The 24,739-nt window shown below is 43.6% G+C and overlaps 1 protein-coding gene across 4 annotated transcripts in view; it reads left to right on the forward strand.

Annotated features, from left to right (window-relative positions):
• FLNB (filamin B) overlaps nucleotides 1-24,739 on the forward strand; it is a 223,960-nt gene that overhangs the window by 168,285 nt on the left and 30,936 nt on the right. For 2 of the 4 annotated variants that reach the window (XM_083156251.1, XM_083156252.1), the window contains exons 25-35: nucleotides 272-439; nucleotides 7,628-7,751; nucleotides 9,219-9,375; nucleotides 10,503-10,692; nucleotides 17,202-17,449; nucleotides 18,302-18,373; nucleotides 19,422-19,524; nucleotides 19,638-19,778; nucleotides 21,672-21,800; nucleotides 22,357-22,530; nucleotides 24,190-24,348. In XM_083156251.1, coding sequence (XP_083012377.1) covers nucleotides 272-439; nucleotides 7,628-7,751; nucleotides 9,219-9,375; nucleotides 10,503-10,692; nucleotides 17,202-17,449; nucleotides 18,302-18,373; nucleotides 19,422-19,524; nucleotides 19,638-19,778; nucleotides 21,672-21,800; nucleotides 22,357-22,530; nucleotides 24,190-24,348 — 1,665 coding nt within the window. The remainder of the gene's footprint in view (nucleotides 1-271; nucleotides 440-7,627; nucleotides 7,752-9,218; nucleotides 9,376-10,502; nucleotides 10,693-17,201; nucleotides 17,450-18,301; nucleotides 18,374-19,421; nucleotides 19,525-19,637; nucleotides 19,779-21,671; nucleotides 21,801-22,356; nucleotides 22,531-24,189; nucleotides 24,349-24,739) is intronic. The other 2 variants (XM_083156253.1, XM_083156254.1) reach the window with 1 other exon arrangement.

Genomic DNA, 24,739 nt, shown 5'->3' on the forward strand with positions numbered 1-24,739 from the left:
TCAGCATGTACCATGGCAGCTAGAAGCTTATTGGTAATTTTATGTATTCTTTTTTATCTCTTACCAAGGCTTTGTACATATGTCCCATTACTTTTGATGAAATTGTGTATTTTAGAAAATGTATATCATGAGGTGTCCTTCAAATATTGTAGTCTGGACTCAAGTTTTCATTAGAGGTATAGCAATAATCTTACTACAGTAGGTACCTGCATGGTTGTGTGGGGAAATTTGTGACCAATTTAAAGGTTTCTTCCTTTTTGTCATGTTATAGGAAGTCCGTTCAAGGTACCTGCAAAAGATGTTGTAGATCCCAGCAAAGTGAAGGTAGCTGGCAGCGGGCTGGGAAATGCTGTTCGGGCAAAAGTTCCCCAACAGTTTACAGTAGACACCGGCAAAGCTGGAGTTGCTCCTCTTAACGTGGTGGTGGCTGGGCCAAGAGGTAAGAGTGTCCTTCAGTATTTGCGTAATCACAAACCGATGGCCACAAGTAGATTATTTCTGCAAATCGTGTTTCTCCCAATACAGTTGGTATCAATTCTAATATTAGGCTTGCAGAGCTATTAAGCTTTCATCAGTATTGTCATCAGTGTCTGCCTGTGGTTTCCCGCTTGGCTGATATCCATCCCTAACATCATCATGACCTTGCCCTTCCTTAGTAGCACACTGTAGAGGTCATAAGTTTCCACGAGATCAGCACATCCATCTCCTGAAATGTGTGCAGCTGTGATCATTCCGATGGCCTCATTGGCCACACTCCAGGCCTGCTACAAACCTGGTGACACATGGGCATGTAGAAACAGAACATCAATAACACAATGGTCTTGACCCTAATCAAAGTTCTTAGAGACTAGTCTCAGAAGATATTAAAATAAGACTAGTAAATTAAAAGTATATTCTACACATATTATATTAGACATCCCATCCAACTCAACAAATGCCAAAAGACCTATACTATTACATATAATAGTATAGATGTAAATGTAACAATTGTTTGGCCAACAGTACAGTACACTCAATGTAGCAGACACCTTGGGGACAACAGAATAATAACGTAGTATTCTGGATCCAGGCAAATCCATTATCTGGTAGAATAGTTTAAGTATCCATGGAATATATTGGTCCATCAATCTTCATAGAAATGTAATCCATACAAGTAATGATCAGTTGTAATTTAGGAATAATATCTACTTGTCTCTTGGCCACTTCTGGAAACCACTATATAAAGTGTCCACTCCCAATATGTTATACTGTAAGGCACCAATTATGGTTTCCTTCTTTAGTTTAACTTCTGCAATTACATTTTATGTATAGTATAGTGACACAATTCCTTGGCCAACCAGATGTGATAGGCTAGTCTAGAGGATGATCTGCACCAGCCCCCCCCCCCCAGGGTTCTTCCAGTACACAATGGGCCATTGGGCAGACTCAGCATGACAATGAAAGGGAGGTATTGCCTATTGCGTGTACAGTATGCCACTTCTCATGGTACCACTGACTTCACACTTGGAACATGAAGTCTGTTGAACTTAATGTATTAACAATTTGAGGGGTCTATGTACTAAGCTCTTGGAGAGTGATAAAGTGTATGGAGACACAGCCTGTAACATGGCAGTTAGGAGCTGATTGGTTGGTACTTATCCACATCCACTTTATATCTCTTCAAGGCTTAGTGCTTAGACTTTATATTTTTTAGGTACAGCTTTATATGTGATACTCTGATGTGTATGTGATGTGTGTATAATATTTTTATAATATAGTCTGGCACATGTTATGTATGGTTTGTGTACAGGAGTTTGAGAGTAAGAAAAATCGGAAGGTTATGATGATAATTTAATGTTGAAATGTTTATATCAACTATACATATATTTGGCATTAAATAAAGCTGTGATAACTCTAGAGGCCTCTTTGTTTTGGACGTAATGTTCATCTCATTTTGCACTTGGATGTTCCTTGTCCTTCATTATGGACCATGACCAATCCTACTGTATGTCAGTGCTGACCCTTTGCTTATTGAGACTGCTATTAGAGGTATATTTATGGTACTGTAGGTACCTGGGAGGGACATCTTCCATGACACGCAGTCTAGTTTATAGCAATACTAGATAAGGTATATTAGGGAGGGATAGCTGTAAAAATGCCAGGCTTTATGGGCCAGATGTATCAACTTACAAAAAAGTGATGAGGAGAGTGATAAGCAAGCAGCCAATCAGCTACCACTTGTCATTTTTTTAAACCCAGCCTGTAAAATGGCAGTTGGGAGCTGAATGGCTAGCTCTTTATCACTTTTTGAAGCTTGATGCATGTGGCCCTATATGGCTTCATCAGAATGAGTTTCTCTGTGTTAACTAGACAATGAGGTCCAAGTGTTCCAGGTCCATTATGAATATTAATGTTGTTCCGTGAGGCGCATATAACCGTATTTATTTCTAGCGGAGGACGCAGTCTCCCTTACCAAACGGAGCCCGATGAGAGCCATTTCAAATTTCTTTAAGGGTGACTTCAAGCGAGATGCAAACGAGCCAGGTTTGGACTATGTCATCTGCTCCAGGAAAAGGGGGATTGCAATCAGTCCATGATTTATCTATTTATCTTGTCTGGTTACTTTCCTAGGCTCGGAATCATTGTTTCTTTACCACTTTAAATCTTCCAATATTCACTGGTCTAGAAATGATTTTCTATAAATTTTAAAAAGGTGCGTTCTCATGTCTGTAACCGGCTCTTGCCAAGTAATTGGCCCTAGGTAACTAATTATGCCAGATACACAATAACTGACAGTGACAGCGCAATTTTAATTGGCACCGTTACCCTCACACAGCTGTGTAATTTAACGAGCACCGCTAACATTCACATTGCACCATATAAAATCCCACTCATCAGTAGCTTCTGTGAAATTGAATTGCTGTCTAAATAAATTTTGCCCAAATAATGGCTACTTCCACTGTTTGTGATAAATCTACATTCTAATTATACAAAACTAATCTAGCATATTTCAAAAGGCAGTTTCCATTATTACCGGCTTACAGTAAATCTGACTGTCTGGATGTTCCCGACAGTCGGATTCACGTTTGTTTTTGACCCGTTCTGACTGTAATCCGACAGTCTGTTTTCATTGTTCTGACTGTCAAGTGCCGGAACGGCCGCGTTTTGTTGGAAATGGTCGCTAAATTGCCGGAATCTGCTGTGAATTTGACAATTATCGTCCGTTTCCGACAATTCAGATTTGACTTAAAAAAAAAAAAAAAGCCGACTCTGAAAGCCTTCACTGCTGTTGGAAACTGCCACATTGAATAGGCGAGTCCCGCTATTTCCACTGGCGGAAATAGGGACACAGATTTAATACCCCCAAAGTTTCCATCAATAGCATTATTATTGTACTAGTTAAAAGCTCGGCTTCTGCAATGTACTTCAACTTTGAGCTGTGACAGTTTTTACTTTCATTTTGAGCTGTGACAGTTTTTAGCCCCAAAACTCTCCACCCCACCCCCAGTCCCTATCTGCTCCTCCCTCCAAACTCTGTCTTGATATCCAGCATGTTTGAAACAGATCCGTGTCCCTGCTAAATATGCTTTCACTTTCTGTTATGACATATTTTAGCATACAAAGAAGTAATTTGGTCCGTCAATTGGCCTCTAGTGGTCAGTGGCGGTACTTCACCTCATAGAGGTGAGGAGTATTTAACCTTTTATATATTTATATATATATATATATATATATATATATATATATATAGTTTCTAAGAATCAGAGCATGATAAAGTGGAGAGAAACTACCAACCAGCTTCTAACTGCCATATTTTAAACAACCTTTAACAAGACAGTAAGGAGCTGATTGGCTGGTACAGTACGTTTGTTCACTGTATCTCTCCCCAATGCGTAGTACATCTCCCTCTCTATCCCTCTCCACTTTATCACTCTCCAATGCTTAATACAGTACTTTTACCCTAAATCTAAAGCATGGAGCAGCTAATGGTATTCTTGCCTGTCAGCAGCGCTGGGATACTTCAATATTGACCACCCCCTCCACCACCAACCTCCCCCTAAATAAGCTCCGTTTTACTAGTCTGTGTGAAGACAAACTGGTCACAGCCTTGATCTACAACAGTAGACACAGTTCTCTGTGCAGGCAATTTGGCTTGTGTTACAGACCCCGTGGGAACGCACCTGAGATGCAGCAGGCTATCCTGTTGAATAGTGTCCACTGACAAGTATTCTACAGATGATTACTGTAGTGAACATGGAACAATCGAGCCCTTGTGTGCACATTTTAACAAGAGTACAAGATTGGAAAGTGAGAATAAATGTTTGATACCACAGGGGAATGTGAAACTTGGTTTAAAAACTGGTGCAAATTGACCTTTTGAAGTCCCGGGCCGTGTGGAAAGTGTGCTGGTTCTCTGCATTTGCCAAGTTAGCAAGTTTTATATGAGCAGATTTTTAAAAGTAGAAAGTTCTGCTGTTATACTGTTATAAGTGATGGTTCCCAGCTTGGGATATGGGCACTAGGTCTACAAGCATTGGGTCGACATGGGTTAGGTGGACAGGGTCATTAGATCGACACAAGCATTAGGTCGTTATATGGAAGGTCGACAGTCAAAGGTCGACATGGGGTTTTTCCCCCTTTTTTTGAGCCGACATGTGCAGACAGGCGGTATTTTATGCCCTACCATCCACTAGGGAAGTATTTATCAACCACTGTGCAATGGGACGTGGTGCTACGTTTCAATGTCCATGTCGACTGTGTCGACATTCGGGTCAAAAAATGGGGGAAACCCCCATGTCGACGTTCCCCAGGTCAACCTAATGCTTGTGTCGAGCTAATGACTCTGTCGCTTCAAAAGTGTAGGCCCCATAAGGTGCTGTTTCTTTGCTGGACCAGATGAGCAACAAGCAGTTAGCAACAGTAATGGCCTAGTACCCTTGTTAATAGTAGGGCCTAGTACCATTGTTAATATAAAGTTTCCTATTATAAAATGTGTTTATCTCCATTATGTTTGTTTCTTCTATAATAGGGACAATCCTTTTTAAATTTCTTGTATATCAAATAGAAGCTGCTTGCTACCATATTTCTGTCAAAGTCTAGCTCTCAGCCTCAAACTGTCTGCACAATACAATTTTGGTCAGACAATTCTGCCAAATTATCTGACAATTGTATTTGGACTCAGCCCTCATCTTACCCAATACGATTTGATTAGACTAGGTGTGGCTACCATTTTGGCAGATTGAACGCCTTTGTCACTACTTACGTTGGGTCATAGTTTGACTTTAAAGTGTGAAAGCTCTTATCTCCATGGTGATTCAGCGCAGAATAGGAGCAGTCAGATAAAGACAAGGTTACTCATTGATCCTGGTGTTTTGCAATCACGTTAAGCCAATGGAACACCTCACTGCCATGGTGCAATCAATAAGTTGCCTTGGTTCCTCATGTGTTGCTAAACAAGCCTCCGATTATAAATGGCCCTTAACCTCTGGACATCTCACCCTCTTGGAACAAAATGAAAATAGTACGGTCAATACATTTGTGCTCTCAACTGACATAGATAGATACCGTCCACGTCTGTAGAGTTGATGGGGTTTAAATTGGCAAATAATGAAATAGATCTGAGTCACAATTTATTGCAACCAGCTTAATACAGATAAATACAGTATGCAGGGGAGTTTCTAAACTTAAGGTGCCCATACATGGTGGGAGGGTGTTGTGCGATGCAATGCGCGTTCCGGCGGGCATCCCATCGCACAGCATATAAAGTCTGTGCAGCCTGTGCTTTTTGAACTAGGTCCTGAACGCATCGCATGCGATGTGATCTAGTTCAAAACGTACTGTATGGGAATATTGTACCGTGTATGGGCCATACTTGCCTACTTTTGAAAACTAGTTTCAGGGAGATTATAGTTGGCAGTAGAAATTTGCCAAGCGCCCCATTGAGGGCGTGTCATGCTCCTCCTAAAGGGTGTGTCTAGCTCCATATATGGAGAGATTGTGAGAAGAGCTTGTGAACGTGGCACCTAGAAGCGTGGGTGTAAACTGCTACATTTGAGATGAATCTTTTAAAATGACTTCTATCCAAATGTAGATGAGCCCAAAGCAGTTAGTTGGAGATACTGTACTTGGTAAAGTGCTGGGAAATGGCGCTGATGATTCAATGTAAATGTATCTATCTCTCATTCCTTTTCCCCCCAAAAAATGTAACAGTGTAATGTGGGCAAGGTTGAATGAGGGAGATTGCTAGACTAATGAGGGAGAAAGGGAGATTTCTGCTATTTCAGGGAGTCTCCTGCAGAATGCAGGACGGTAGGCAGCTATGGTATGGGCACCTTTATACGTACTTTATCATTACATTGCTGAGTGTGCTTGCTGCATCTTCTGAGTTTGCAAATCCTAATGAGATGTGTATGTAATCTAGGATAGCTTGCTGCTGGTTACATAATCATAACTGGGTGGCATGCGGGCTTCTTCTAGCTTCTCTCTGAAATAATGACTTGGCTCTTGATTTGCTCCTGATAAATTATTCCGATATGTACATCATACAGGAAAAGCACCTTAATAATACTGAGGACTGCACTAACTGACTGCATAACCCTGGGCCAAACACAAAATGCAGAATCACCCAGATCATTCAACTCAATTTCCAATTACAACTACAGTGATAGTCCCAGTATTATTGTCTCTTACGCCTGCATCAACTGAACTCTCATTTCCATCATTTCTGTCTATTGTTTTAAAGGGACTCTCCCCCGGCACCTTTTCTAGGAATGAGAATGTGGTTTCCACCCATAGGCCCTTATTCAGATCTGATCGCAGTGCAAATTTATTTGGAATATGGGCAAAACCATGCTGCACTGCAGGAGAGGCAGATGTAACATGTGCAGAGAGAGTTAGATTTGTGTGAGTTATTTTGTTTCTGTGCAGGGTAAATACTGGCTGCATTATTTTTACACTGCAATTTAGATTTCAGTTTTAACACACCCCACCCAAATGTAACTCTCTCAGCACATGTTACATCTGCCCCACCTGCAGTGCACATGGTTTTGCCGATTTCCATACAAATTTGTACTGCAATCAGATCTGAATAAGGGCCATAGTGAAATAGCTGTAAGTTTGCCCCTGTATTGCTTGTGCATAAGGGTTCCCCGTATTGCATGTCAGCCTCCCCCCGTTGGTTTCCGGTTGCGCGCTCAGAGCTCATCCAGAACAATGGCGGTCTCTTGAAACTTTTTTATTCTGCGATAGCGGACGAGAAACTTCCGTGGCCAAGTGCACAAATAATGCAGGTGGTCAAAACGTACATGCAAGTATTTTCTTTTAATACCAATAAAATAATGTTCATTTTATATTTATACTGGAAACTACTTTTTATTCTAGAAAACCTTAGCAAATATTATATATACTGAGTTTCCTGGAGCATTGCAATCCCAAATGAAACTAAGGAGAACAAGAAATTCTGTATCGTGTAGTGTTTAGGAATCTTCCTGTCCTAGAGACAACCCAAAGGATTTCCATTTTATATTGAATAATATTGGCCTATAGTCTCCTTGTTGGATTGGATGAAGTTACTAGAGTCAGTTTCTGCAAACCCCAGCACATGAGTCTGCTCAATAACCTGGTTCTAAAAGTGTCTCTCAATCTATAGGGGTTGTGGAACCAGTGGACGTAGTGGATAATGGCGATGGAACACATACGGTGGCCTACACACCTACCGTCGAAGGCCCGTACACTGTGTCTGTCCAGTATGCAGATGAGGAGATTCCAAGGAGGTAAATTATTTTCTGGCTCTACTTAATTATGTCTGGTTCACATACCGATACCATCTACTGAACAAGTAGCCCATATAAGGGCATGAGTAATGAGTCATGCCAGGTTCTAACACTTCTTTAATTGCAGCAATGAAATATAACAACTTACTAGGGCCTCGCCAGCTTTGACCACCTACATATCATGTACTTGATGTGTAAAGGCACACAGCACCCTAGTGAAGCCACCCCAGGCAATTTTTTTTTTAAACCCGGGATTGAAAAGCTCTCAATCCCGGGATTGGCCTCCAGACACCCAGCCCCACTGGGAACTGCTGTTCAGCAGTCCTTTAGCAAGCAGGTGGGAGGACGCGGCTGAACGGGGGGGAGCAGGTGTGTGGCTGCGTAGCGTGGCCTAAATTCATGTTGTGCAGCCACACAACCTGGCTGCTGGGCAGCATCTGAGCCAAACGCATTAATATGTCAAAAGCACATGAGCAAACTGATCCCGGCAATTTTGGGCCTAAATCCCAGGATTCTGCCTATCCTGATCCTGGGATTGTCCACCCTACTGTGCTGTTATTGTATATATTGTGGGTAGAATATATGATTATATTATACTTCTGCAATCTCATATATATAGTGATACAGAAGAAATTCACTTATTTGGGGATATTTCTCCTGTTCTGCGATGCATACAGACAAATGGAGTCCGTCCTTCCAGGCTGGATGTATACAGTGTATTTTTAGGTACACAAACCTCTATGGTAGCAAATTATCCACCTTCAATATGTGTTGTAAGGTGACCAGGCTGTCTCTAACATTCATTCATAAATGATTCATTACCTCCACATTACTGGCGACAATGAATCCTGCTCCTGACCTTCCCTCACTGTCCCTCCTATTCTTCATCCATAAACAGAATCCTGTTAAACATTATACCGTACAAGTGCTGCAAAATCCATATTCTAGTGCAGATGCTTGGGCATGTTGGTGAAGATGTGACTAATGTACATTGGGGGAACCAAGACCTTTTTGGTATCTTTTATGGGCTTGTGTCAGACCTCGAACAGAATTATTTCAAAGCCACTTATTGTGAAATAACAGTAAGATAGATTGCTAATGGATATGCTATAGTAAAGCAGGCCACATGTCTACTACGGGTGGCGCAACACCACACTGGTAAAAGCCGTGCTGTACACAGTAGTTAATAATGGACATGATTGTGTCCATTCACACGGGACGGCCACGGCCTGGCCGCCCGGTTGTAGCCAGATGTCCCCGCTGGAAAGGACGGCTGCCGGGCTGTGGTCATTGGCCGTGCGGGGTTTTGCTGCCCGGGGCCTGGCAGTGTGTGTGAAAGGGGCCTGTTTTATCAGGGTTGTAATAGATTTGTCTTTTGACGTGAAACCTTGAGCGCAACCAACACAGGCCCAGTGCTCCCCCTAAAGTGTGCATGTTATGATGACTTTTGTCTGATTTTCCATACAGTCCTTTCAAGGTGAAGGTACTTCCGACCTACGATCCTAGCAAGGTGACTGCCAGCGGCCCAGGTCTTAGCTCCCAAGGAGTTCCGGCCAGTCTTCCTGTTGACTTTGCAGTTAATGCCAAAGATGCTGGGTTGGGAGCTCTCTCTGTCCAAATTACTGTAAGTTATGGTTGTATGGATTTTGGATGCTGAAATATTTTATTTTGCAACTAAACTACCTAATATTTTTATTTTTAAGATTTTGTCTCAATGCAAGTGTTTGCAGCTGAATGTATGAAACATATGCTTGAAGCTTTACCCAGGCATGCCTTCAGAAAGTGTAGGGCCAGGTACTGGCAAAATAGCCACCCTCTCTGGAAAGTTGGAGCAGCAGATACTGTTGGTGGAACCATACAGCCCCCAGTTTCAGCTAACATTAGCTCTAACCTTGTACCCATCTTCTCTCCAGCAGTGCTGCTCCCTGCCCAATGAGGTACAACCCCTGCAGTAGAGTAGAAATTTACCCCTAACCCTCCTCCCTATACCAACTTCTTAGCACCTTATTACTCTCCCTGTACTCACTTTGTACTCCTGGTGTAACTCCTGGCACTTGCAGCATTTCTGTAAGCACCGTCTTGGAAGTCCTTGCTGTTATGCCACAGCTTACAGCCCTAAAGTTATTCTTGAGGACCATTTATCTAGCTCCTAGCCTGGAAGATACATGTCTAACCATAATCCCTAAAGAAAGGAAAGCAAACATTAAACTCTCAAATATACTTAAAACTAAGCAAATATTTACAAAAATATCTTAATGTCCCAAACTAAATGGGTGTTTTTGTTAACGTTAATGTTACACTATTAGTAGACATCGTTTTGCCACAAAACAGATGCCTGAGATGTTTCTGCTAGAGTTGAGTGTCCGACATTACAGGATGCAGGGGATTTATGACTATTCCCCCTTGTTAGTTACAAAGTGCAAATCACTTAAACCAAGAAACATTGATGTTTGTTTAGGAATTTAAGGAAAACATAACTGAGCCTGAGGGGATATTCCTAGAAACTTGGTTAGATGGACAAAGAGCGATACTCTGGCCGATTTCTCAAAGCATGCTTGTGTAACCGAAGATGGCCATTCCTTGGCTTCCAAGGGAGCCGTAATTCTCACTGATGTTTGTTTTATTGGAACAACATTGTGATTTGTATTGTTTCCTTAGCTGTATGATGTCTTTAATGAGAGTTTAGTTGTTTTTTTTGTCTGTTGTACATTTTTTATATTTTCTTTTAACCCTTTTCTCCATCACTACCAGGACCAAGAAGGTAAACCGAAGAAGGCTGAAATCCTGGACAACAAAGACGGAACCTATGCTGTATCATACGTTCCTGACAAAACGGGGCGCTATCAGGTGGCCGTTAAATATGGTGGTGATGATATTCCTTACTCTCCGTACAGAGTCCGGGCAGTAGCCTCAGGAGATGCCAGCAAGTGCACCGCTGCAGGTACATACCTTATTCTGCAACACACCTACACATTGGGTGTATGAATATATTCATTTCACTGTGTGACAGAGTTCCAAATTGTGATTCCCGAGCAGGTGCCCCCTAATTCTTATTATAGGTTAGTATTCGACTAAGGGAAGATGTATCAACCCTACTTTAGTGGAGGAGAAGTTGCTCACTACTCTTCACCTCTATGAGCTGAAGTACCGCTAGAGGCAACTCAACAGACCAAATGACTCCTCTGTGTGCTAAAAGATGCCATAACAGAAAGTGAAAGCAATTTTTACAGGGACACCGATTTATTTCAAACTTGCTGGATAAGGGGAGAGGGAGCTGTTAAGACAGAGATTGGAGGTAGGAGCAGATGGGGACTGGGGGTGGGGAGTTTGTGGGCTAAAAACAGTCATAGAAAGTAAAAACTGTCACAGTTTAAAGTTTATTAGCCATCATTTTGGCTTTTAGCTAGTAATATAATAAGAAGAATCTAAATTGGTTGCTTTTGGCACCTTCTCCATTTCTTCTCTTTATAGACCTTAAAACATCTCCCCCATGGTGACTATTTTAAACATACTTCATAAAAGGTCGTCATGTGTAATACGCAATACAAGAACTCACCGAGCACATTTTGGGATAACTGTAATGAAGTATACAATGGGCTAGCTATATCCACGTGGCTTGTCCCGGAAATAAATGGCAAAGTTGATTTTAAATGCAGTTCCGTCAGTCCTTATGCAGTCCCGTAACAAGTGACCAATCACATGAATAAATGTATATAGATTTTACAGAGTACACACACATAATGCAATATATATCTTCCACATTATAATGAGTCCATTAAATGTCAAAGCCGGAGAAACTAGCTTGCAGGGAGCCATTGCAACCCTTGTTCATTGTGTTATCAAATTACAGGTAAAGTCATGTGATCTCTTTCCCAGTCCTGAAGTGTTCTGTGCTGCTGTAGTGAGGAGTCCCATTACAGGGGCCGGTCTGATGCCCAGAGTGCTGCTACAGTGTATATTGGTCCACACTATTATTATGTGCAGTGCTGCGTCCGAGGCAAAGGCGTGGGGGCTATCGTTCCTATGACAACACTCTCAATCATTTAAAGTCTCCTCCCAATACTCCTACAGTACAGAATAAACAGGAGCACTACAGATACATATATACACTTAATGTGAGTTGTAACAAGGCAGAGTTGAACAAAAACACATGCAGTATGATTTCTACAGTATACTCTTGTTAGTTCGACACATATAATGTCGACATGCATTGGGTCCATCTCTGAAGGTCCACATGACTTGGGTAGACCTATGAAATAGGTCAACATGGATGGAAGATCGACATGGGCATTAGGTGGACAGTCAAAAGGTCAACATTGGTTCTTCACTTTTATTTTTGAGCCGACTTGTGCCAACAGGCCGGTGTTTCACGCCTTACCATTCACTAGGGCGCGGAGGGATGATAGAATAGTGTGCCGAGCTTAGCGAGGCACCACGCTGGAAGCATGGCGAGTGCAGCAAGCCATGCGAGAGGATGCGGCGCAAAAATATGGCATCCATATCGGCCATGTTGACATTCGGGACAAAAAAAAAGTGAAAAACCCATGTTGACATTTTGACTGTTGACCTAGCCATTGTCAGCCTAATGCTGGTGTCGACCTTCCATCAGTGCTGACCTTAGGCATGTCAAAAACTATATAGAACCCCATAGAGCATGGCTGGGCAATTGCGGCCCTCCAGATGTTGAGGAACTACACATACCAGGATGCTTTGCATTAGTTTTGCTATGTGGCCATGCTGAAACTGATACAAGGCATGCTGGGATGTGTAGTTCCTCAACATCTGGAGGCCCGCTATTGCCCAGTAGGGTGGCCAATCCCGGGATCGGCGGGATCCCGGGATTTGGCCTAAAAAACGCCGGGATTTGAATCCCGGGATTGGATCTTCCAATCCCGGGATTTTGGGATTATATGCGCATGCGCATATCTAATGCCGGGCAGCGTCTGAACGAGTGCTCAGACGCTACCCAGGAGTTTCTGATCCCCAGACTGCAGTCTGGAGCGGGTATGGGCAGTCTGACCTGCGCAGCGTGACCTCTGACCATCACGCTGCGCAGGTCGGACTGCCCATACCCGCTCCAGAATCATCTCTGACCTGGACTGGACCTGGCAGCGTCGGCACCTCCGGGCGGCTCTGCTGCTGCTGCTACCGCCGCTGACGCCTCCTGCTCCTGCCCTGTCTGCCCTGCTCCCGGCCGCCGGTGTGAGTAAATGAATGTGCGGGGCGGCTGTAGCGGAGGGGACTGGGCTTCTTTGTAGCATTTTTTTTGCCTAAACTGATTAGAGATGCCAATCCCGGAATCCCGGGATTGAGCATTTTTCAATCCCGATTCCCGGGATTGAAAAAATGCCCCGGGATTGGCATCGCTATTGCCCAGCCCTGCCATAGAGGGTGAATAGTGGCCCTATGACAAGATCTTCTATAACCAGCAGATGCTATAATCTAGGACAGTCAATCCTAGAATATAATCAGAAAAAAAGGAAAAATGGTAGCAGCAATTAATCAGTTAAATAGTCAAATCCTATAAAAAACAATTGGAGATGTGTGTGGGCGCGTGCATCTCATCGCACCCAGCAATTGTACCGTGTATGGGCACCTTTTATATGGTAAATCTAAGATATGATAGGGCTGTTATGTTTTATGTCTTTGCAATCATGTTGTATTGCTTCTGTAGACATATAAACTCCTTCCAAGCGAGCAGAACGTATGTCCTGTGCTCTGCGGGCTGTAGATTTCTCCATAGGGAATTTGTAGCAAACAAAAGAAAAATTAGGTTGATTTTATTTCCAATGACACCTAGAAAGGAATCTGATACTCTCAATCATTTTTTTTTTTTAATTGTGAAACTCGTTGTCCCAATTTGGTAGAGCGTTTCAGCAAACGTTAAAATGAATTATTTACTTTCTGTGTAATTTTATTGCTTATCTAACTGTATTCCCATTGGAGCAGTTCCTGGGATTAGTAGCTGCGTTCTGCCTCACTGCAGCTGCTTTGCTGCTGACACTTCGTCATTTTCCACGCATTGTGCGATTTCCCATCAAGGCGACTGTCATGAACTCTTGGGCACGCTGACTCATAGGAACTTTGTATGGGACTTCCTACAGGACGGCCGTAATCCTATTTATTTTTAGACTACACATATATACTGTCAGCTCATTGTATTATCCATCGGTATTACTCCGCAGTGAGTGTTTTTTAGTGCCTGCTACAAGAATAATCCCTTATACGTGCTGTCTTTTTATACACACTGTTTAATACAAATATTTGAATGCCCCACATTACTTCCTTTCCTTTTGTATTAAACATATCTGGATTTGACACCAGCAGTTCTAGCTGACTACCAAAGTCTGGCTGAATGCAAATAAATAAAAAAAAATATTTTGAAAATGTCACAGAACTAGCCCCAGAGTCCTCGGTGAGAGAGAAGCTGGAAGTGATCAGTCTGGCACCTCAGTGCTGTAATAGTAAAGTCTCTCTGGGCTTTGCCCGGTCATTAATTAATCATTAGCAGACTGTGGGATATTTCAAGGCTGAGTATTGTACTTGAGTTCTCTTTACAAGGTCACAGGATATGTACGTACGGTACAAGCCAGCACATTTTTGTGTTTTCTTGTTTAATCACACAAATATCTAAACCCAAGTGTCCTTTTCCCATCAGTGTATCTGCATTAGAGGCTCCTGTTTCATTTTTCCTCAACTTGTTTGTTTATATTTTGTACATGACATCCATTGTGGTCCAACTTAAAAGCAGGGTTGCCTCCCCTCCCAGAATGGCCAGGAGGCTCCCTAAAATTGGGTCCCCTCCCCCTCCCCCCCCCCCAGGTAGGGGGCAGGGCTAAAGAGGCAAACAACATAATTTAGCCCCACCCCCTCCTCGAAGACCCGCAAATTGCAGGATTTGCAGTACTGGAGGGCGGGACTTGAGGACTACATCAGACCCCGCCCCCCGTAGTGCTGCTGACTGTCTCCTCTCTGGGCTTGATGATATTGAAACTCCAACTGTTCCATTATTTTCTTTACACACACTCAGTCTGATTCTGACGAAGATGCATTCCTGTGAGTTTGGTCACCCAGACAGGGCTGAGAACCTGTCACATTACCTCACGGAACCTCTCCGTTACAGTAACTGCATGTCATTTCTTGTGCCGGCAGAAGTCTGATACAAAACCAAGTTAGTCAAACACCACAATTGTGCATTTTCAGAAATGTTCTTTGGGGCTAATCCATATTTTATGTCTAATAATTTGTACTTGGAGAGAGTATTTAGTCCCTTACTTACCCTGTGGATCTTCATCTTCAGGGAGATGGGATTAAACAGTCCTAGGTCTGTGCCAATCCCCGCTAGCTCACTATCAGATTGCCTTTGAACCACTACAGTCATTCGGTCGACACGATTAAGATCGACAGGGCTTAGGTTGACACATGCAAAAGGTTGACAGTATCAAAAGGTTAGGTTGACAATGGGAAGGACTACACAAGTTTTTCACTTTTTTTTTTCTCTTTTTGAGCTGACGTGTGCCAATAAGCGGTATTTCCTGCCCGACCATCCTCTAGGGCAGGGTCCTCAAACTATTTTGTTCTGGGACCCCATTAGACAATAAAGATAATGACAGGACCCCAGCAAGTTACTGCAGAAGGCCAACACATCACATGTGTAGTCAGCAGACAGATCATCAGCCTGATGGTCAGCAACATGGAGTCGCGACCCCATGCTGAGAAGGTTGGGACCCACTATGGGGTCAGGACCCACCGTTTGAGAACCACTGCTCTAGGGTGTGGAGGGAGAATATAATCGTGTGCCGAGCGGTGCGAGAATACACACTTTTCCAGTGTCCATGTTGACAGTGTCGACATACAGGACAGTGGCTGATTACCAATACCCTGTACATGTGTTCGGTTCTCAGTATACATGTGCGAGGCCATTGCTGTGATGAACTCCTGCAATTTCAATTTCTGTGTGCTGGTCGTTTGCATTGTGATTGAGTGGGAGTGGACGTTTTGGGGAGAAAACTGCGCCTAGATAAAATATAGGTCTATAAAGCAGATGCGTAAAATAATATACCTAAAATTAAAGGCAACCAAATTAAAGGCAACCAAACCAATGTGGTGGGATTAAACATTTGGGCCCTTATTTTGGTTCAACAGATGTAACATGTTGCGGAGAGAGCTAGATTTGGTTGAGTTATTTTGTATCTTTGCACTGCTAAATAAATCTCACGTTGAAGTAAAACCCCACCCAAATCTAACTCTCTCTGCACAAGTTACATCTGCCCCCCTGCAGCGCACATGGTTTTGTCCATTTAAGAAGGAATTTGCTTTTGCAAGTGAACCAGAATAAGGGCCTTGGTTTGAAAGAACTTTTTTTACAAGCCCAGTTTTTAATCATTGTCATAGTGTTTTTGCCTAGCAACATGTGATTGATCGTGAATAGCATACACCTGTTTTAGCCTGGCTAATGGTCGCCGAGTGACCATTTTACAATTTTTCTTGTGTGTTGTGGGCAATAAATCGCAAGGAGCGCACTCCTTTGATTATAGTTACTGATGAAAATGGTACACTGTGCAATATGGTCACTGTACACACAGCAGGACGGTGCACTAAAATGTTCCTCTCACTGCATTCAGGAGGGGTGTGGTATAAGGGTCCGACAGTTATTATCCCGACTGGCCGGACCCAGACAGCATGGTGAGCGCAACTAAGCCCCTTGCGGGCTCGCCACGCTGCGGGCACGGTGGCTTGCTACGCGAGCCACCTATTCTATTCTCCCTCTATGGGGGTCATGGACCCCCATGAGGGAAAATAGCAGGTGACCATCGGGAACCCGGCTGTTGGTGTTTTGACAGTCGGGATCCCGACGTCGGGTGAATGCCTTTCGGGATCCCGACTGTCAGGACCCGTCCGGCACCCTCCAGGAGTGGCAGAGAGAACTTGGGGGTAGATGTATGAAGCAGTGATAAGGAAGGAGAAGTGATAAGGTGCTTGGCCGGTGGTAAAGTACCAGACACATTATCACTTCTTCCTGATCACTGCTTCATACATCTACCCCTTGGTGTCCTTGCCCGTAATGTTTCACCACGCCACTATACAAAGCTCTCTGTCGTCTGGCTGTGAGCTTGTTGGATGTTCCTTTAATAATGTATAGAATACAGACTGACATTTGAGACCTATTCTGTTACTACTGTCTGTGAAAGGGAATTTGGACAATATGATTCCTAATTATATAAAGTCCTCTTTACTCCAAAATGTCAATGAAATAGTTTATATCCATATTGTTCCCATCTGTGCTGGTTCCCAGGATAGTCCCCATTTTCCCACCCACAATCTTGGTTTGTCATTGCATAAGTTTGGGATCCTGCCCACGCCCATAAATAAGCTGACCGATTTCTGGGGGGAGGGAGGGGGGGGGGGATTTATATATAACAGCGCTCCTAAGCCTTCTGTGTACTCCAGGGCCCGGCATACAACCTGCGGTGAAGACTGGTGAGGAGGTTGGCTTTGTGGTTGATGCCACAACTGCTGGAAAAGGCAAAGTGACTTGCAGCATACTGGATCCAGATGGCCTGCAATCGGAAGCAGATGTCATTGAGAATGAAGATGGCACCTATGATATCTTCTACACGACCGCTAAGACCGGACCCTATGTCATACATGTCCGCTTCGGTGGTGTAGACATTCCTAACAGTCCTTTCACTGTCATGGTAAGTTGGTTATGTTCAGTATGTGAGTTTTCTATGGATGGGTGGTTATTGGGTACATTAACCGGATACATTAAGCCAAATGGTGCTCAGTTTATCATTCTGTCTTATAAAACTCGGCAGTTGTAACAGCCTAAAGGTCCACACACACACTGGGTGACTATGCCCAGCGTGTATGGACAGCGATGATCGCGTTCATCGATGCGGGGAAAGCCGCTCAGTGCATACACACTGAGCGGCTTTCCTCCTGCCCGGTGCCGGCGGAGTGCTATGCAAAGCCGTCCCGAAAGCTGCTCATCTGCTGGTATAACCAGCAGATGAACGGCTTTCCCAGTGATGTTGCGGGAGCGTGCGGCAGCGCTCATCGCCGGGCCATACACACTGGGCGGCTTTGAGCTGAAAGCCGCTCAAACCTGCTGTTTTGCGCGAATTTCAGCTCAAAGTCGCCCAGTGTGAATGGGCCTTAACAAAGCTTTTGTGATCATATGTAATACACAAGCCTAGGCGCTGGAGTCGTGGCTTCAGTGTCTGTTCCAGATAACTTGTGTGCGCTTAAGAGCTTTCATCTATCTGATTATTGAAATTATCCTACTGGGCGTTGCCTTGGATTGATGCCTTGTCCTGCCCGGGAGTCTCTTGTACCATACACAGTCCTGGATAATGAATATTGTAACACTGTGTTGCAAGCCTATAATTGTGAAGTCCTACCTCTACTCCTACCCATGATCATCTGTATAAACATAGAATCCAATAATTAGCGCCAGTGCTGACTTGTATTATGCTTGTTGTCTTCTGTGTCAGTTGATGATTGTGGTGTTTGTTTTGTTATTTAACCATTTTGTTCCACCACGCTAGGCTACAGATGAAGTCCCAGTAGTGGCTCAGGAGCAGAGTCTAAATGCCTGTCCTCCAGGCTATGAACCCTTGGTATATATATATTCAATTCTGTATGACCAATCCACTTTCCTTCCATGTCCGTTCCATTACAGAAATGACATTGCTGCTTCTTGGGACTGCTTGCGCCATTCTCGGCCACATTGATCATTTTTCCTTGTTTCTTTTATTTATCTATTTTATTCCCCTCATATTTGATTTCTTAACGTTATTCCTTTTAAGTGAAGATAAGTCACAGCTGGATCACCTATTTTATTTTCCTGTACATACTGTATGCCGCTGAAGAGAAACCATTGATTCACAGACTCGTCTGAATTGCACGATCTTATCATTCATTTCACTTTTATTTTATTTACGCTTCTGAAATTCTTCATTCCTGATTGGCGGTGACATCATGTTACAATTATGAGGTCATTCTCTGCTCTACTTGCATAATATATATATAAAAATCATTTTCTTTTCCAGACGTCACGTGCTTCAGATGGGACCTTAGATCTTGGGTCGTTAACCGTCTTTAGCTTTTTAAAAAAATATTTTCCTTTTTCTTTGGAATACATGCTGGCGCTCTTGCAAATTTACCATGTGTCTGAAGATTGTGAGGTTCCGCTATCTCGGGTTTTAGCAAACTCAGTCCTCAATGCCCTCAGTTGGGATGAGTGGATCTGGATTTCATATGCAGTAGATTGTAGTGGTGGTATTCACCCAAACAGCACTGTGCATCTCACCGCTGTAAGGGGCAGTCAAGGTCTAGAGCAGCTGTTGTTAAACTACACATCCCAGCATGCCCTGCAAAAGTTTTAGCATGGTCAAAAAGCAAAACTGTAGCAGGGCATGCTGGGATGTGTAGTTCAACGACAGCTGGAGGGTCGAGGGTTCCCCCATTCCTGGTCTAGAGGAAGGCACAGCTTTATATGCTGCAAGGAGGGGACCAGACATTAAGCGGGGTGAGCTGGTCACAAAATATCCTTATATGTGAGCAGAGAGCAAATCTTCAGTCACATGGCCCATTTACATAATCGCCAGTGGCACCGTACAGGCTTGTTCTCCCCTCGTAATGCAGATATTGCATCTTCACTTTCAGGTGTCGGAATCTGCATATGCTCCTGTTGGCTCTATGAATGGGATGGGATTCCGACCTTTCGATTTGGTTATTCCGTTTGCCATAAGAACAGGAGAGATAACAGGTGAGAGGTAGAAATAGTAGGCGAAGACCTAGTAGTAGTAGTAGTAGGTAGTGATCAGCCTCACCAGGATGCTGTGATGTAAGTAGTAATAATGTATTCCTGCTGCCGTACAGGTGAAGTCGTCATGCCTTCAGGGAAGACCGCGCCTGCAGAGATTGTTGACAACAAAGATGGAACAGTGTCTGTGCGTTATGTTCCAACGGAGACCGGACTTCATGAGTTACATGTCAAATGTAATGGAGCGCACATTCCAGGTATGGTGGAGCGGACAGGCGTATTTCTGCTGTGTCTGCTGTATGTACTGTACCTCTTGTATGGATGACTTCTGCTCACAGGGATGGTATCAGGATGCCAGCGCTTGGCATGCTGGTGGTCAGAAGACCACCAGCAATCCGCTCCTATCATTTTCAGTCACAGCCTGTTCAATGCCAGATGGAGAGAGATAAAATACCAATCAGCTTCTAAGGTTTGCTGCAGCTCTCCCTATATCTTTTCCCCAGGTCTACCGCTAAAGCTGGGTACACATATGTACAATCGTCGGGCCGTTCTTCCGATCTGCGGACGAACGGCCGTTCGATTGTATATATGTGTACGCTGTCCCGATCCCTTCGTTGCGATCGATAAACGGCCAAAAACGCTCTTGGCCGTCCACGGTCGGTCGGTCGCAGGTTCTTTGCTGCTTAATATTCTTCCGACAGGACGGCTCCATATCGAAAGAAAAGTGACATGTGTACGCACGTTCGATCGATATGCAGCCCGTTCCTGCGATCATTCCTCCCAAAAGCAGCACGCCCATGTGGGTGTTGACTAGCTGCGTCATCCCTCCATCAGCGCAGCATGTAAACAACAGGAAGTCTTCTCCCCCGTACTTTCCGCGCCATGCTGTTAAAGAATATTCGTTGTGTGTGCATTCCTTTTGAAATAAATAATCGTTGTGTGTGCATTCCTGACAGATATAGTTATAGAAGATAGATAGATAGATAGATATTTGATGTTCATTGTTCTGCATAAAATGCAGCTCCATGAAGGTAGCGTCATCCATACGGAGATAATTCCTGAAGTCATCAGGATTGTTCTCCCGTATCTCCTGTAGCAATGGCATGTGGGAGAAGGTGTCTCTCCTCAGAAGCCAGTCTCTGGTCCAGCAGCTCCGATTCTTGGTCCTTTTTCTTTTTTTAATAGCCTGCAATCTAATGGCCATAGCAGCCAAAATGCACGCACGAGCCTTCCTTCTCCTCAAGCTCATAATTAAAAAGGCCCAAATGCACCGATAGACGAACGTACGTACGTATATCCTGTATAGCTAGCAATGGATCTGATTAGTCACGGCTCTATTCACTGTACTACACGAACGATTCTTTGTTCCGTGATCACGCCTCGTTTTGGTATGCTCTTTTAATCCAGCCCATTATGATAATGTTGTGTACATTTTTATCGTGTGAATAGCCAGAACGGGAGAGTGTGTACGGTGGTACAATCTTTTTCTTGCGATTGTTTGGACGGGAGTACATCGGACGTCGCAAGTAAAATTGTACATATGTGTACGCGCAGATCGGTCGTATGTTTCGGACGGCCGAACGTGAATTCGGTCGATCGAACGGTCGCAAGAAAAATGAAATTGTACATATGTGTACCCAGCTTAAGATTAGCTATGCTGCTGCTGTCTAGGGCTTAAGGAGAGTTGGTTACATTGATGACCTATCTACTCTTTCCCCCAACTGTATCCTCCTTAAGCCGCACTTGATAAGAAAATGTCATTTTGTACTTAATTCAATCTACTGACATTTCAAATATTAAACATTATTTAACTGTTTTAATAACCAGTAATAAATCTTCGACCTGCAGTTTATGTAACCTTCAAGGTCACACGGAATTTGCAAAAACCTGTTCAGTCAGTTTACAGGTGCAGGTGTGCAGCTTCCTTTCTCAGTCAGGTATTCATATTAGTTCCCAGAAGAATGCTTTTGCTGCCATCTTGTGGCAGGAGTGTGAAAGTACCTCACACACACTATACTGAGGTCTTGTCATTTTAATTTACCAGTTTCTTTCTTTTCTCCCCCCTTATTTTCTTATTTGTATTTTGACATTTGTGTTCCTGTTACATATTGCCTGTCTGCTTTATTAAAATGCACAATCTGTATTTGCAGAGAGCCCGTTACAGTTCTTTGTTAACTATCCAAATACTGGAAGCGTTTCAGCGTATGGACCAGGATTGATCTATGGTGTTGCCAACAAGCCAGCCACTTTCACCATTGTTACCGAGGATGCGGGAGAAGGTAGAGGTTTCTATAACATCCTATATGTATTGATCTATCTACATCAGGGTTGCCTACCCTCCCCGGAATGGCCGGGAGGCTCCAGAAAATTGGATCACCCTCTCTGCCCCCCCGGATACCGGCTAACCACCCCCCACCCCCAGATCTCTACCGTGGCAGAGTTAATTTCCTGTGATTCATGACTTTTTGTGGGGATGGGCGGGGCTAAAGATGCAAATCGTGGCATGCAGCCCCAGGTCCTCCTCCAAGACCCACGAATTGCGGGATTTGCAGTACTGGGGGCGGGGCTTGATGACGTCTGCATCAGGTCCCGCCCCCGGAGTGCTGCTGACAGTCTCCTCTCCGGGCTTCTCCCAGAGAGGAGCGTTTAAAAGTAGAAGCACTAATTGCCATTTTCTATAACTAAAATAAAAATATGCAATAAATGGTAATATATATATGCGTATACATAATTATCAACTGGGGTGTAGTGGAATACGCTGAGATTAATGCTTTCAGATGGTTGCTGAATCACAGTGAATTTTCTGTTTTGTTTTCTTTTCCTTACACTTTTCAGGTGGTCTTGATCTGGCAATTGAAGGACCCTCCAAAGCAGAGATCAGCTGCATTGATAACAAGGATGGAACCTGCAGTGTGACCTACCTGCCAATGCTACCTGGGGACTACAACATCCTAGTGAAATACAATGATACGCACATTGCAGGAAGCCCATTTGTTGCCAAAATTACAGGTAAATGACAACATAATGACACTATTATGTGAACCTCTTACAAATGATAATGTGATGAGCATCTGTCTCCTGTGACAGCACATCCAACGTCAGGAGAATTAAGTCTCTGCATTAGCCGCGAGCCTCGCCGTTTGGGGGAATCCTCGCCATCCTCTGACAGTGAGGATTACACCAAACGGCGAGGCTTGCGGCTAATGCAGGGAGCCCGCTGCATTTATCCGTGACCCTCACTATTTTGGCTGCCGCACACGCTGTTTCCACCTCGCTGTAAAAACCCGTTGAATAGGGTGAGTGGATGGTGCAGGGGTTCATTGAATATGGCCCTATAGCTCCTTGTATTAAAGCTGTACTTGTAAATTTGAACTATATTGTATGTGCTCGTCAATGGAATTTATGATTTTAATTCTGTTTTAACAAATTATGTGTGATAGGGGAACCTGTATCAAGCTTTGGAGACAAAGTGGAGAAGTTGCCCAAAGCATCCAATCGGTTTCCATTTTTTTCCAGTCTTTGAAATGTCAGAAGCTAATTGGTTACTTAGGGCAACCTGTATAGTTTATAGCTCTCCGAGGCTTGATACATCACCCTATAGACTTTAGTACAAATAAGGCAGCCTACAGTATATTGACATTTCCCCATTATTGCTGAGTGTGGGGTTAGAACCAACAATCAACTTTATGACAATCAAATACAATTTTGCATGCTGGAAAATATAGGACTGGCAATCAATTTCAACTCCAGACCTGTGCAACATGAACTCTGTGGTTGGATGTTTTGCCAGATTGGCATATGGCTGGGTCTGTACTATTCGATTAAAATGACATCCCGCTGGTAGATCAGGGTTGGGAACCATTGCTCTAGATCACTGTCTCCCAACCTCAGTCCTCTAGACAAACTAATACCCCTTTCACATCGCAAATGCCGGGTCACTCCTGGAATTTGTACATGGGTCCCATGCCAGGAGCGATCCGGCACTTGTAATGCAAGTTCTCCCACAAGATTTCTGACATAATCGGGGTTTGGGGCGGAGCTGTGCCACATCATTGGGGGGGGGGGGGGGAACGGGAGTTGGGTTGCCCAATTCGGGTTACCCATTCATGCTGCACAGCGGCCCAGGATCAACCCTTCCTATAACCCAGGTCGGAATGCCGGGTTGCTGGACTCGGGCGTTTTCAATAGGCCCTATCACATGTCGAACCAGCAACAACCCGGGTCGGACCAGGGTTATTTATGCGATGTAAAAGGGGTATAACAGTCCAGGTTGGTTAAATTAAATAATTGGGATACTGCTTAAGTCGTGTGTGCTCAATTAGAGCGATGCTTAAAACCTGGATTGTTAGCTTGTCTTGAGGACCAAGGATGGGAAACACTGCTTTAGATCAATTCTTAATTTCTTTAATGATGTCATTAACTGTATAAATAGAAGTTTATGTATAAACTGTTTTAAATACTTGAAATAATTCCCGGAAACCCATAAGGAATTCCTTTGGTTACATTAGTTCCAGGCACGGTTTCTGAACAGCAGAAGCTGGGAACATGTAATGCTCATTACTGGCCTTGTGCATCTAATTTACATGACTGTACGGTTTAATGTGAGTAATGGATGGTTTTCCTGGTGCGATTAATTAGAGGAAGTCATGTCATCTGTTATGTCTTCAGATGACAGCAGAAGACGCTCCCAAGTCAAACTGGGCTCCACTGCTGATTTCTTGCTGGATATCAACGAGACGGATCTCAGCCTGCTGACAGCCAATATAAAAGCCCCATCTGGTCACGATGAGCCGTGCATACTGAAGAGGCTGCCAAATAACCATATTGGTAGGCTGTAGATGTGATGCAGTAATATAGCGGATCATTTATTAAATGATTTTTTTTTTTCTTATGTGTTCCTCTCTTTTGTTTTTAATTATTTTAAGTATAGTTCACATTTAACATATTTATCATGTAGGAATGTGTAATGCGTATGGTACAGCCAATTGGCTGCATTTAGTATCCTGTGAGTTGCAGGGAGCTGTAAGGTGTCTGTAGATTTAAAATCATAATAAATTTAAAGGCGAAACTACCTGAATTGGCTCCTTCCCCGGAGTAGGAATCCTCTGTGGTCATGTGATGGCAGATGGGGAGAGAAGGGAGGAGCCAGATTTCACAGAAAAGAGTAGCCTGAGCTCAGGCACAGTGTCCAGGGCCATTTGCCATGTGACGGTGGTCA

This window comes from Crinia signifera, chromosome 8 (genome assembly GCF_055691185.1).
Source record: "Crinia signifera chromosome 8, ASM5569118v1, whole genome shotgun sequence".
Classification (NCBI taxonomy): domain Eukaryota; kingdom Metazoa; phylum Chordata; class Amphibia; order Anura; family Myobatrachidae; genus Crinia; species Crinia signifera.